This window comes from Trichoderma ghanense, assembly GCF_004382785.1.
Source record: "Trichoderma ghanense strain CCMA-1212 chromosome Unknown scaffold_18, whole genome shotgun sequence".
In the NCBI taxonomy this organism is placed as follows: domain Eukaryota; kingdom Fungi; phylum Ascomycota; class Sordariomycetes; order Hypocreales; family Hypocreaceae; genus Trichoderma; species Trichoderma ghanense.
Window position 1 is genome coordinate 69,539 of NW_027395681.1, and position 14,792 is coordinate 84,330.

The following is a 14,792-nucleotide window of genomic DNA, read 5'->3' on the forward strand; positions in this document are numbered from 1 at the left end:
CTTCACACCCCTTACACCGCGCCTCCCTTACTTCCGACCGAACACGTCCATGCGTGTTCCAATCCTTCCCTTCAGGGCTTTCCGCGACACATGGGCTGCATGCGTTCTATTCTTAGTTCTCATCTTTCAGCTCCTTGCATGATGCATGCAATGCAGTAGCTTAGTCTACCAAAACCCCAAGTGTCCCAACGACGCACAAGACAAAGATCATCAAAGTAATTGCCGAAAAGCAGACGCGAGGAATTCACGTAGTACAAGATACCAGTCACCCAGGGAAATCAGGAGTTCAACAATCAATAATAACAATGCTAGTATATCTGGCCTCTTCAGCATCCCGACTTTTCAGGCACATAACCACAGCTCATCAAACAGCCCACATCCTCCCTCCCTCAGCGAATCTGAGCCCCGTCCAATCCAATAAAATCTCAATCCTGAACGCCGGCCAAGAACAAATCGCTTCCTTCAAATGCTGTTGTAAATAAAAGTAAAAATGAGTGTGGTCGTGACTTTTCCCCCAGATTACAGCCAGACAATGTCGGCTCGCTCTCGCGATATATGCTCCCATACGAAACGCCAAAGAGACTGACAAAGCAAAAAGTATGAGACAGGAATTGTAGGTAAAAAACAGAGTAAAAATCCAGTGGGGTGTAAAGATGCATGCTATATGCTGAAATGGCAGGCATAATGTTGGATCTGCCAAAGGTGAACCTCTCATGAACGGCGAACTCGGTTCCAGATGCGCTTGACCACGCTGCCGTCCCCACCAGCATTTTCTTCGTCAAAAGCGGCGAATTGTCTCTCGATGCTGATGCTGTCTTTGGAGTTGGCAGCTCTCACATAGGTTCTTGGCTGGGCAAGCCCATCTTGTGCGTGTGCCTTGGCTGAGGATGGCTTCTGCCAGCCATACATTTGCTCCTCATCGGCTCGGAGATCGGGCCGTGTCAGCGTCATCCGCAGCGTCATCTCGCGTGACGAAGCCGGCGCTTGGGCATAGTCCACCTTGCTCGGGAAGCCTCCCTCGTGATGCAGCCGCGGTGAGCGCTCTCCAGACTGGTGATATGGGCTTTTTGGTGTTCGTGGCGAGATCGCCTCGACGGGAGAGGTGGGATCGCTGATGAGCGACCCAGCATCGTCACCAGCAGATTGTGTTGTCCTGTCATGTGTCTCTTGGCGTGACCACGATCGAGCCGGAACGGATTCCCTCCCTTGCACGTCATAGAGAGACGGGAATCCAAATTCGATAGCCTCATCAAACTTGTGCGGGGACGCAAGGTACACGCGGAGCTTCATGCGGGCTTCGGGGTCTTGGTAGTGAGAGGGAGCCGCGTCAGTGGCGCTGGAATCATCAGGCATTTGGCTCTTGTTTGGCGCCATCAGAGACAGAGCCCTTGACCTCCGACGCAAGTGGCCAGAGGGAGAGGGCAGAGATGGCATCACAAACTGCTCGCTCAGTGCGGGAGACGCCATCGTCTTGGTTGCCGGGCGGCTGATTTGAGAAGAAGGTCGTCCGAAAGAAAGCTTCGATATCGAGAGATGGCGAGGAAAAGCCGGCCGCTTCTTCTTTCCCTGTTTGGGACTCGGTTGTTGGTTGTCTAGACGAAGACGAAGGTCCAAGTCATCGCTCTCTTCAAGCCACCGCAAGCTCTCCATGACTGAGTCCGGCCCAGACTCGACGGCTAGAAACTTTGTAGATTCGTGGTCAGGCGCCTTGCTCATGGCTGTATAGAGCTGTGAAGAGTCACGTTGGTCCAGATAGTTGCCTATCTTGGGGAGCTGTGACTGTCGTTTGTTTATCTTGACAAGGGCTTCGTCGGTCGCGTCCAGTATGATGCTCTTGTGCTGTGAATGGGATGTACTTGATTGTCTCTCTCCGCTGTCGAACGGTCGTCGGTAGGTGTTGTCTGTCTGGCTAGGAAGTAGAAGTGCGGATTTCGGTCGACCGCGTGAGTGCTGGTGATGGGTTCCAGAAGTAGACAAATCGGATCCAGGTCCAAAGTGCGATCCTGGTAGGTGGACGTCTTCCTCGCTTGCGAGGGTTGATGCCGAGTGGCTCAAGCCGCCCAGGGACTGATCGGGGTGCCCGGCACAAGAGGTAGACTGGGCAAAGCGCAGCCGCTCCAGAGTCGAGAAATACTGTGATGAAGAAAGAAGAAATGTCAGAATGTTATCGCCAAAAGCTGAAGCGATCAAATGGGACAAAGAGGGTGACGATAAAGGGGGCGACTCGGCCGGCCATGTATATAAGACAAATGTTCTTGGGTGATAACGGAAAGCTAACAAGGCGACTACCCAAAGGCGTATCCGTAGTCGGGTGAAGGTATAGCGGTTCTAGCTCGAACGAGGATGGCATGTCTCAACTCAGGAACGAAGAACCATGACGCGGTGGGGAAGCTCCAGGTCGAATACGGACAAAGGCAGTGATGCTACCACTAGCAGCAGAGCTACGACTCGTCCGCGTGGGTGGCTTGAGTCGATCAAAGGCATGGGGGAGGGAAAGGGGTAGAGGCATGCGTTCATCTGCGTTCGCCCTGCAGGGAGGGTCTTATCGAGGAATTTCAGGTACGGGAGCCCATGCAATGCAAACAGCATTTGTCCTCGGATTTTCTCTCACTCGACAAGTCTTCCTGTCCTCTTTCGGGGCATCGAGACCGGCTTCATCACGGACTGGAACGATGCCCAGGATGTAGCCGGAGGACGACGAACTGGTGGACTGACTCCCCCGCAGCCACGGAAATTCATGGGCGGTGTCCTCGTGTCGACGGTGGCATTGCGGACGCAGCCAAGGTTCGTTGGACCAAGAGGCGCTCACTCGAGTGACCTGGACAGTCGGCGAACAAGCTCAACTCGAGCTCCTCCCCAGCGGCCCAGACAGCCCAGACAGCCCCCGGACGCGCTTCCATTGGGCACCGCAGACGGCACACAAGCGCCATGGCATCCCAGAGAGGTCGCTCGCGCGGGGCGACACGAGACTAGTGTGTCAGTTGGCTCGTGAGATGCAGGGACGGATTCAGCCGTTCCGGCGCCAGTGGCTCATCACCGGAATTAGTCGGTCCCTGACGAGGCCGCATGCGCATTGCATTGCATGGCGTCGAGTGTCGTCCAGGCTCAAGTGACCCAGCAGTGGAGAGAGGCCAAGCAGATGGTGGTGATGAGGGAGATGCGAGAAAGACGCACGAGACGGACATCTTCTTTGGTGAATCTCGAACACTCGTCCTGCGGTTCATGGACTGCGAAATCGCACCGACTGCGTGACACAGCCAGCCAACGAGGATCGATGCCAGAGACAGCTCCATCCCTCCAGCTAGAAACAAAGCCTGAAACCAGTCTTCATAGTATAGGCGTTGTCCAATCTGCTGGGTGCTCCAAGTGCACATGACCCTGTTGGCCCTGTTGATCCGATCTTTGGTGTAATCTCCCCTTGTTCAGCCTCTTTTTTTTTTGTGCACTCGCCTGCGACACAAGCTAGCGAGCGAGCCCTGCCGCTTGCCAACACACACGTGTCTCTTGATATCACATATTTGTATGCAAGCACATGCCTGAGAGAAATGCAGGGCGAAGCCAACCGTCAAGGAAGCAGGGAGGAAGGAAGTGATAGTCACCGCTCGCCAGCTACAAACTTGCTTTCCACCACTTGATAGAAGCATCAAACGCACCGGTAAGAGCACGGAGATGAGAAAAGAGAAGAATGACTTACTTTCCTCTGAACGGTAGGCGGCAGGGCTTCGAATTCCTCGCTCGTCATGCTTGCGGACGACGGCAGTAGGCTGCTGTAGCTCTCGGCCTGCGTCTGCTGCGACCAGCTGTCGGATAGCGGCAGCTGCTTCGAGTACGAGGGGCTCCGGCTGCGGGCTCTCTGGTGATCCCAGTCTCGCATATGGCTGCGGGAGGATGCGGGTCGTTGTGACTCTGGCAGATAGAGCATCTGCTGCCGCGGCGCAACCTGGTAGCTTTGACGGCCTCGAGGTCGATGCGCCTGAAGGCTGGAGTGGCAAGAGACTGCGGCGTCCCGACCTTCCTCGCCGTGCCGTTGAGTCGGAAGCTGCTGCTGGTGTCGTGGCCGATACAGAGTAGAAGCTCTCCGTAGACTCTTGCCGCGTTTCAAGAGGCTGTCTGTGTTGAAGAGAGTTGCTGATTGACTGCCAGCAGGCGCCATTGCTGCTATGGGGGCCATGACTGCGAGCCTCTTTGGGAGCCAAAGCTGCGACCAGGCTCCGGTTGATAAAGGTAAGGTTGTGATGGGAGGCAGTGATGAGAAAGGCTTCTGCGCTGCGCAATAAAACGATCGGGTGTGATTTAGTCAACAGAGCGTACGGCTGAGAGAGCTGATGGTCGAGATGGAAACCGCGAGTTGTTCGATAAACACCGCGCGAGAGAAGAAGGAAAGAAGAACGGTCGGCCTCGTCCTCAAAGGAGTGGCATCGTAGACAGACAGACAGGCAAGCAAGCAGCAGTGTAACTCCTGCTCATACTCGGTGCTACTCCATAACAGCTGGGATTAGCAGTCGCATCAGCATCATGACACCAGGAAGCGCGCCCGTCTGGGGCCAACCAGCGGGCATCAACCTCTGCTCTCCGCCAATCCGCCCTCCCAGCCAAACAAGCATCCCATAAGCGACATCCTGGGGTCCACGCTTGTGTTCCTGGCCATCGGTTGCCACCCCCTTGTAGCCAAGATGGAGAGCCAGAGCGCTCGAGCCAGCAGCAGGCCCAGGATCAGGACCCAGAGCCAGGGCTCCCTTGGTGGCACCTCGAACGGTCACCAGCAGGCGTCACACATCTGGGGGAGAGAAAGTGACAGAGGCGACAGGCAGGGGGTCGTTGATTTGCAGTGGAGAGGCGGCGAGATTGTGATTGTGCAGGCTGGGGTTGCAGCAGTTTGTGTGTGCGAGGAAGAGGCGGGATTGGACCAGCGTCTTCGAGGGCCCAGATTGACCAACGCGGGCAGCAGCGCGTATGTACCTTTGAGAAGGCACTACATACAGTATTGCGCTATGCCCTCCATGATCACTGCATCACGCACCAATCAACGAAACTCTGCCGACTCTCTTCCATGCAAGCACATACTAGATACAAGACTCCAGCAGCGTGATAGCCAAAACCCGTGACCATGCGGGCGAGCGAGGAGATGCAGCGAAGGAGTCACTTGTCACATTCTCTCTTCTGGGGCTGATGCAGCATCAGGTGCTTGCCGACGCAGTTTGGAGCCCCAGACCCTGGAGAGGAAGAAGAGGGAGAAGCAGCAGACAAGAAAACACCGACAACACCAACCATCACCACCAGGATGCTTCCTCCTCCTCTACATTACTACTACAGTACATACATACCGCCACCACCAGCGTCGCCATCATCGCCACGACAAGCCCAACCCGCAGCATGAATGACGACAAACCCGGCCTGGGCGGCGCCGCATCCGCTTCAGACATAGCTCTCCGCACCATCCAGGGCATCTCGAGCCTACCGGAGGCTAGAGGCGTGCTTATTTTGGGATTTCCAGGGACCAGGCCAGGGCTGCATGAACCAGCAGGTGGAAGGGCCGTTCGCCGTCGCTCGACCCCCATGCCTCTGCCCTTTTCTCTCTCGTCACCAAGCCTTGCAAGCCTCTCGAAATGCCTTTGCTAACGTTTGCCATTCTGACTCGCCGATAAGCCGCTCGGCGAAGAGCAGGGTACAACCGCCGCAAGCACACTATTATGTTCTGCACACGATATCAATTCGGAAATTGACACATCCAGACAATGGCTGAGATTGATTCCCTGGCCCTGGCAGTGGAGGAGAAGCGGCTGGCACAGAAACCAAGAAATCACGCCTGTATGAGATGAGCATGTTATGCGATGCTTGAACAGAAACCATGCTCGTACGAGTATGCATCCACGGAGTGTCTGTTGGGAGAGAGCCTGGAATTGGCAAGGATGAACTAATAACTCGCTCGTACGCATGGCTCTTAAGTACTGATTGCTTTCGCTACAGACTGCAGACCATCTCGCGTCTCGGGTCAGGAGTGACATTTGTGATTACTCGCGCAACTGGACGGGGTTGCTGGGTCCTGCAGCCCCTGTCCTTTGACCAGCTCCACAGCAACAGTTCAGTTGACGAGTTATTCATGGCTGCACGCCTCCTTTGTACGATCCATTCCGTCTCTCATCAACCAGCCGCCTCTGTTACCTGGAAGCTCGGTCCTTCAGGAGGCCCTTGTTCAACAGGATGCCAGCTTCGCTGATCTCTCGCCCCATACGAGGACTCCAGATCGAACATTGTACAGACGAAGCAAGCGCTCGCATATGTCTCGCACTGACGAGCACATTTGAAAATACGGGCGCCCCCAGTATTGTCATGTCCTCCCGTTTCAATTACTTGCTAACCTGACCATCAAGGTTCCATGTATTCCGCAAGTCTACGCCACCATCGCGCGTCTCGTCGCCCCTTGGCCTGCCTGGGGACGCCGGTAGCCATCCTCGCGGCTCGGATTGTCCTTCCAGAAAGACAAAAAGAGAAGCGCGAGGTAAGGAAATGAGGCATAACGAAGAGCACAGTGGGCTGGGGCCCTCTTCTCTTCGAAGTTATTTGCCATCGCTGCTATGTTTGCACTACGGTAATAACGTGCTCACGCTGGCGCCGTTGACATTTCCGTCTCGTTGCCCCCAAAGCCGCGCATGACGGCATAACCACAGCGTGGGAGGCGATCGCAATTACAGGGAACAGAGACCGAATCGCATCGGCGTGTCGCGTAAAGACGGCCTCGCTGATCGAAACTCGTGGTTGACAGCGCCGAATCCTCCTTTGGTCCCGTCCTATCATCGACAATCAGTTGCCCAAAGCCGTCATATCGGCAGTCGATCTCCGGTGAGCACGAGGTTCATCGGTGATCAGGCCAATTCACCTTGTCGCATTATAAACATGCCCACAGATGAAAGGCCACCACCGTTATCTTGACATGTGTCTTAGATTGGACCCTTGGTTTTCGCCCCCCTGATCCCTCCATTATTCTCTATCTACGTCGGCAAGTCGGTTATAGATGATGGCTTCTCGGCGCAAGGGAGATGCAGACGTCGTCGCGAGACTTCAACTGGGAGTGTGTGGTCTACTTGACGCAGTGGTCTTCTACGAACTGCAAGCCATTAGAGACCGTCAACCAACAGTACTCGGTACTCTTCATCTCTCTACCTACTGGTGTTTAAGGTCCACTTGCATATATGAACCTATTTGCAGGGTCCGAGGATTGGTGCTGTCTCTATCACGGACACGTGCGTCATTGACAGGTGGGCGTTGTCAGTTCCCATGAGGTCCCTGAAATACACAAACAAGATAATGCAAGACAAAAAGATGAATTGGCTGTCTCGCACTATTGAAAAGGACTGTCGCGAGTCTGAATCCCTTGCCGTAGAGTCGTGATGAGAGTAAAGCAGAACCAAAGCGGTAGCGTCCCATACTCCCATCTCACTTAGGTCACTCGTCAAACACCTTTCCGGGGTTCAACAGCCAGCTAGGCAGCATGGTGTCAGTGATGGAAAACAAAAGCAGACATGTGAACAAAACGTACTGCGGATCAAGTGTATCCTTCAAAGCCTTCATGACACCAACCGTCGTCGGCCCCAGTTCCTTGAGAAGAGCTTCCTACTCGTCTGTTAGAACTCTACGATCAAAGCGCCAAAAACGCCAGATGAAAAGTGTTGCATTTACCTTCTTCCCAATTCCAATGCCGTGCTCGCCCTATCGTCGTCGTCTGTCAATGAAAGCACGTAGGAAACGATGGCAGTCTAACTCACTGATACGGTTCCCTCCATCTCAACTGCCCTCTTCACCATGGTGTCAAGGCAGTCCTTCATCCTAGCGACCTCATCAGCATCATCAGGCCGATATATCAGCGCCTGATGGAAGTTTCCGTCTCCCACGTGTCCCAGCACGGAGTTTGTCAGGCCGAGGCCAGTTGCTTTAGCCTTGGATTCTTCTGCTCATTGTTAGAGAGAGAGAGAGAGAGAGAAAATTATATGAAGAATAGCTTCAGAGATGAGAGAGGTTGTAATGGCATGAGACGCACCTATTATATCAGCCATGCGGGATATGGGCACGGCAACATCTGTGCCCGCCATCCAGGCGTCCTTTGGTTTCGCGGCGACGATGCAGAGAGCAGCTTCTTTTCTGGCGGACCACAGCAAGTCCATCTCCTTTTGCGTATTCACATGCTCGAATGTGCGGGCGCCGTGTTGGCGGCATATCGCCTGCGCCGCCTGGGCACTGTCCTTGACGGAGCTCTTTGTGCCGGAGAATCTGTCAAGCGCTGTAAGTCATATTTCTAAACGTCAGATTGTTCCGTCTATGAAGAGACTGGTACAGACTGCGAGAGTTTTGGATACAAGTTTGAAACTTACTTGACGAAGAGAGTAGGGCCTTCAACCCACATCCTGCCCGCCGTTCCTCCCGTTTGGTTTATAGTCTTCATTTGGTCCTCGTCCATCAGCTCCAAGGCATTCAGGGGCAGACCAGAGCGAACCATTGTCGTCGCAGCGGCCGCAGCAGCTTGAATCGACCCAAAAGCTGCCGTGGCGACGCTGAGATTTGTCGGCAGCACTGCCAACTTGAGCGTGGCCTCGGTGATGATACCGAGAGTGCCTTCCGACCCCGTGAACAAGGAGTTGAGATTGTATCCTGCGGAAGTCTTTCTCGGCCTGTGCCTTGTCTTGATGATTGTGCCATCGGCCAAGACCACCGTCAAGTTGACGACGTAATCCTTCATCGTGCCGTATCTCATGGCGTTCGTGCCGCTGCAATTCGTGGCCACCATGCCGCCGATGTAAGCAGCTGGACCTGGATCCGGCGGTAAGAAGAGTCCACTGTCTTTGATCTCTTCATTCAATGCCATCCAGTTGACGCCGGCCTGCACGACAACGTCCATGTCCTGCGGGTTGAACTGGATAATCTTGTCCATCTCGCAGAAATCAATGCATACGCCTGAGTACGGGGAGCTGAAGTTGCCTTCGACGCTGGATCTGGCGCCGAACGGTGTCATTGGGACTCTGTATTTGGTGCATATCTTTGCGATTGCCGAGACCTGCTCGGTCGACTCTGGTCGGACGACGGCAATGGGCCTTTCAGTCGTGTTGGTCGCTGTGAAGTCGGAAAAGCCGTGGTATTCTAGGTCGTCTGGGTCGGTGCTGACTGTTTCTTCGCCCAGCTCACGACGGATTTCGTCAACGGCCTGCGGGCATTCGTTAGACCACTTTCGACTTCCATGGGACTGAAAGCTCAACTCACTTTCATCATTGTCTTTTTGTCCGCATACTTGGTTCGTAAGAGAGACTGTCGGCGTGGCTCGCTCCATCTCGGCGGTAGGACACTGTTTCCTCCCGGGCCAGATGTTGACGAGAGTTTCAGTGCTGACACTGAGACACCTCCAAGTAACAGTCCGGCTAGCAAATAGGCTGCAGACTTTCTCTGATATGCCTGAGACTGTTGAAAAGATGAGACGGTCCGAACACCTCTGAGTTTCAGTTGAAGTCGCCGAAGGGGCATGACAGTTGAGAATACAGACTTCATGATGAAGGACGCATGTGTGATTATGAGTGAAAGAATGGATCACTGTCCTTCCTTAATGTGTTCCGTGGATATAGAAGACGGATGCTAGATACGTATTAGTTGTCTTCTGGGTAGGGTCTGAGACACGCTGATAACATACCGAGTCGATCCGGGAACAATGACATGAGCTTGTATCCGGGGATGAGATTCTCCCCTTTTGGATGGTAAAGCGGCAGCAACTCAAAACATTGATTCTCCTTATTCTTGTCCTTGATTAAAGTTCATTGTCATGCTGACAGCATGAGCATTACGTCAAGTTGCGAGTGAGTTCTAAGCTGAGTCCGGGAGCAGCTAAAGTCGAGTCGTCACGTTAATGTAAGAAAGTTTCCGTGTCTTGTAAAGTGATGACCATCTTATCCATCTCTTAGTACAAATGAACATATTACCCATTATTACGCTTCTGGATGATTCAATATCCAATCGGGAATGCGTTTTTCAGAGACTGGACTTTGCGAGCGAAACCATCCCATTACCCCCAAGCCACAGCAAAAAGAGCCAAGCGTCCATAACCAAAAGGATTGTAGGGTAAGTACCTAGCTACCAGAATCGGTCGCGAGTCCCGGACCTCTTCAGCCTCTCCGTTATCGATTGTACCGACATTCTTCCGAGCCTCAGCAACAACCACGAATCATTGGAACTTCATCACTCTTTCATCAACTCCTCATACACACATGTATGCATCTTCCATCTTGACATATTTATTCACACCCGGCCTGTGCCTGTGAAGCCAGCCTTTCATGTCGCGCATATACAAGACACTGCCGCGCGCCCGTGAAGCCCTCTGACGCCCCTTCGACGCGCTCTCGTGAGGTCCGCCGGGCTTTGAGTCTTTGACCGGCCCCCTGTCGCATGGCCGTGGCCCGGAATCGCCTGGACTTGGACACATCGCTTCAATGACGGAGGACAAGATGCCGCTCATGCTGGATAACACCGTGCCTGTGGATCTAAACGACGTTGACGATCTCTTTGGCGACGGCGTCGGCTTGTCGCTTCCGGACAGAGCCCATGATAGGTCGCTTGCCCTCAAGCTTGATGACGTGAGAAGTCGTGGCTGCTGCCAGTGCGTACTCGTATATCCCCCTCTTGCGGATGCTGGGCCAATGGCTGACGGAAGAGCTGCAGGACTGTCGCCTGGTCCAAGTCCGGGACGATTGCCACCATCACGCCGGATGGCCAGTACTTGCAGCTCCGCTTCTTGCGGTGCAATCCGGTTGACGGATCCTGGGACCTCAGCCAGCCGACGACATGTGAGCTCATCAGGGGATCTCAGGGCATCCCTCTCGCCCACTTGGAGTGGGGCTCGGCCAATATTCCCGAGCTTGCCATCATCGACGCGGTTGGGAGAGTGGTCATTGTTAGCTTCTCCATTTCTCTCAACCATCCGTTCATTACTAGGAAGTATGACACCGATAGCATCGACGACGCGAATGCCGTCGTAGGCGCACACTGGCTGGCGGTAGCACCGCCTAATCAGCAGGTGAGCACATGGAATTGCCCGGTATCGAGATGACCCCAGGCGCTGACTGTCGTGAGGAAGAAACCGTATAATGTGCTGTATGGGCCAGCGTTGAAAAATGGCAACTTCTACCATTACGAAAGCTCCTTTGTGCACGCTGGCGGGCCGAGTCACCCCCATTCTTCCAAGAGTGCCTTGTTCTGCGTCACAATTAGCGGTATGCTGAAGATGTTTTGGTCTCAAAACAATGGTCGAATGGAAGAGACAACGATGGAGCTTGAGAGTGTAAACTCGTTGGATGAGCTGGTCACGCATGCGGCCATTGCCTCTGATAAGAGTAAGCCCGTGTATCATCTCCAAGAAACGAAAATAATGCCTGACAGCCTGATAGGATATCTGCTCGTTGCTGTTGCAACCTCGTCGAAGCAGCTGAGGCTGCTCAAGATCGAGATCCAATGGGGCGGCCCTGGTTCGCAGCCGGATAAGAATCCTCCGCAGAACGCTCGTCTGAGTCCTTCGCTCGTCGAGAAGCATCTCGCCGCCACGACATGGCTGCAGACAGGGCCCGGAGATGCCAACAACGACGCTTCGATGGCAGAGCTATCTCACTTACACGTTCTTCCATCCATCATGGACAACACGGGGAAGAGCACCGTCCCACCCATGGTCGTCGCCATCAGGACGCGCGCCCCCACCGCTGCCTCATTTCAAGCAGCTCAGACAATCATTGACCGCTGGGAAGCAGTGGTTGAGCCACGACCCAACGTTCACCCGGCTTTTGAGCAGCTGGGAATCCGGAGGAACAGTGACGTCCCTGAACAGACGGCCCACACGCGGCTGCGACAACTGGACCCGATTGTGATCAACAAAGTGCTGGTCGGCTTCCAGTCTATCCAGTTTGGAAAAACCTTGGTCCTCACCATGTCTGACGGCACCGTGGAATACCGGGATCGTTTCACATTTGAAGAAGTCTATACGTCAGAAGACCCCAACAGGGTCATGAACTTGCACCACGCCGGCTGGGTATTTGGCGAGGAAGGGCCGTGCTATCAGGTCGCCTTTTCACCAACCAACTGCTCCATGGTCCAGGTGTCAGACGACGGGGTGATCAAATGGCGCAAGCTGCATTATCCACATGGCGACATTGGCAACTCTTACCAAGACGTCCATTACGGCGCCACGATGGCCGCCCTGACGGTGACGGCCTCACCCGCTCTGTGGCACCAGGTAAACTACGATGACCTTCTGGCCATCGTCGCGCCGTACACGTCCAAGAAGCGGTTCATTCAAGACTGGATCATTGAGATAACCAAGGTGCTCAAGATTCAGGTCGACTACTCCGAGGAAATGCACCATGACTCCCTCATGAGGAATCTGCCGCTTCAATGCTGCCTGAGCATCATGAACAGCCTGGGGTTCAGGGGAGAGATGAAGCCAAGGTCGTTCCAAGGCAAGTTTGCCATGATTGACCTCAATGTGCGCAACGTCGTCGTCCTGATCACCCTCGCCATCAACACGCCAGTGACGGTGAGGGAGAAGATGAGCCCCATGGATGAACCTGGTAAGTCTGCCGCCGGTTCAAGCGTTTCGTTTTCTTCCATACTAACTGCTGCGACTAGAGGTTGTAGAAGCAGTAGCCGGCTGCGCCAAGTGGTCTCTGGATCTGCTGGCGTGGCTCACCGACAGTCTATTCGCTCTCATGAACGACAGCGAGTTCATGGCGCTGCTGGACCAGAAGCGGTTTACGGAGATGACGCCATACTTGCACACACTTAACGAAGTATCCCTCCATCTCCTGCTCTCCTCTTCCAGCAGAAGCTTCTTGCTCTGTGTGTGCCGCAGGATAGCCCACCTGCAGCAGATGAGCGAACGAGCCATAGACTTTTACCGAGGGCAGTCGGCAACCATAGACCAAACAGGCCATCCAAAGGTGCAGAATCATTCCCTCCAGCAAGCATATCAGAAGATGCAGCAAATCACAGCCGCGAGCCTAGTCAAAGTGGCCGACTTTGAGAAGCTGCTGAACACGCTCGGCGCGGACATCCGACAGATATACCAGGCGGTTCTACCGAATGCTGTGAAGCATCAGAACACCGCCACCCAAGGAAAACAAATCGACCTGGCTGTAAAGTCGGCGCAAAGCCAGCTCGAGCTGAGCATACTGCTGGCGGCGAATCCGCCAGCTCCATTCTTCCCCGTCATCAAGAAGTTCTTTACCAAAGACCTGCCTGCATTCCGGAACAACACTGACCCTGGACGGCTCTACTTTGCCAACTACGACATCCTCGGCGTCCAGGACGACAAGTCAAGCTTGAGGGCCCGGGAGGCGAGGCATCTCTACGTCGACCTGTTCAAAAAGACAGAGATGAAGCTCGGGACTCAGCAGTGGAGGAGATGCACGCGTTGCGCGTCGGTTATGGAAGACGTGTTTGGGAGTCGTGCCGGCTTCACATTTGTCCTGGGGCAACAGCGTAAATGCGCCTGCGGTGGTCTATGGGCATTGTTGCCGAGGGGGAAGCTGATTCTGTGAAGGACAGGCTTGAGCCCGGTGGAATTTGCTCTTGGGTAGCTTGACGATATTGGTTTACAGTGTGCTGGGTTATTGGATGAACAGAGTCGTCTTCATTGGGTCTTGGAGTCTGGATGGAGTCTATGTCTGCATTGGAGATTTACAAGAGGGGGATTGTTACCCAAGGGTTGGATAACCGTAATCACTTGGCTACCTACATGAGTTGGAAAAGCTCTAGAAGTATTATCATGCTTGTCAAATGGTCTTCAACAGAATGCTTTTACTTGGGATCTTTCATACGTTCATAAAGAGAGTCGATGCTTGTTGGCTTGATCCCTCACTGTTGACGTCTGCCAACCGAAGGCGCTGTATAGACATGCCCAGTGGGAGTGGACTGCCTCTCTGTACGACTCGCGCACGAGAGAGAATATGTCCCGCAACTGCCGGGTGACGCAAGAGTTCATCTCACGAGACCCCGATTTTCGTGGTCGATCTGTGTGACGGTGTAACGCAACTACTCGAGCGTATGAGCAAGGCACCCTTACACAGACTAACTCCCTAGGTAGAGTCGTTCGTGTCACCTGTCTGGCCTTGTTGTACGGAGGAACCTCGCAGAGTTACAGTAGATGCTGTCCACGAATGCAACAAGAAGTACTAAAGTAGTTCGTACAGTAGACATGATGACCAGGATGAACAAGATGGGATGAAAGACTACATGCAGATGTTAGTTAGAGGAAGGAAGTTGCGGGCGCAATGATTTTGGGTTTCTGTTCGCTGATGTGACGGTGGACGGGATAGATGCCTCTTTTGGAATCTTCCTGGGGATTGGGATGAAGATCTGGGGAGCTTTCAATGTAGTTTGTAGTATGGATAGTATGTACTGTAGTAGTACAGTAGAGTAAAGGTGCCTAATTTGAATCTTGCGGGGGTGGAAATTAAACTGGGGTGGTGATCATTGGAGATGGTGGTGTAGTTGTTGCGTGATTCGTGGAGGATCAATGGGATTGTGTGGGATTGGGCGAACTGGTGATGGGGGTTCATTTCATTTTATTCCTGGAGCCGTTATGTGCGATGGATGCTGTTTTTGATGGACAGGTAGGCGGCTGCTTGGACGAACTGACAGTCTCACCGATTTTTACCATGACCACGAGAGCTGAAGTTGATGGAATACATCTACCAGTGGACCAGATGAATGGACGGATGGTGGAGGAACAAATCATCTATTGGAGTGTCGCAAGATGTGTACATTAGGAACCT

At 53.7% G+C, this 14,792-nt stretch overlaps 3 protein-coding genes across 3 annotated transcripts; 1 reads left to right on the forward strand and 2 right to left on the reverse strand.

Annotated features, from left to right (window-relative positions):
• Positions 1-711: 711 nt before the first annotated feature.
• Positions 712-4,153, reverse strand: CCMA1212_009648 (uncharacterized protein; the record flags this gene model as incomplete). The annotated part of the gene is made up of 2 exons (XM_073706721.1): positions 712-2,133; positions 3,695-4,153. The coding sequence occupies 2 exons, from the start codon at positions 4,151-4,153 to the stop codon at positions 712-714; spliced, it is 1,881 nt and encodes a 626-aa protein (XP_073554661.1).
• A 3,290-nt stretch (positions 4,154-7,443) lies between these two features.
• Positions 7,444-9,531, reverse strand: CCMA1212_009649 (D-lactate dehydrogenase [cytochrome]; the record flags this gene model as incomplete). Its single annotated transcript, XM_073706722.1, has 7 exons — positions 7,444-7,480; positions 7,538-7,611; positions 7,678-7,707; positions 7,764-7,945; positions 8,036-8,265; positions 8,367-9,193; positions 9,250-9,531. The coding sequence occupies 7 exons, from the start codon at positions 9,529-9,531 to the stop codon at positions 7,444-7,446; spliced, it is 1,662 nt and encodes a 553-aa protein (XP_073554660.1).
• Positions 9,532-10,478: 947 nt separating this feature from the next.
• Positions 10,479-13,556, forward strand: CCMA1212_009650 (Mediator of RNA polymerase II transcription subunit 16; the record flags this gene model as incomplete). The annotated part of the gene is made up of 5 exons (XM_073706723.1): positions 10,479-10,630; positions 10,693-11,047; positions 11,108-11,363; positions 11,418-12,587; positions 12,646-13,556. 5 exons carry the CDS (start codon positions 10,479-10,481, stop codon positions 13,554-13,556), a joined length of 2,844 nt encoding a protein of 947 aa, XP_073554752.1.
• Between the last annotated feature and the right edge of the window lie 1,236 nt (positions 13,557-14,792).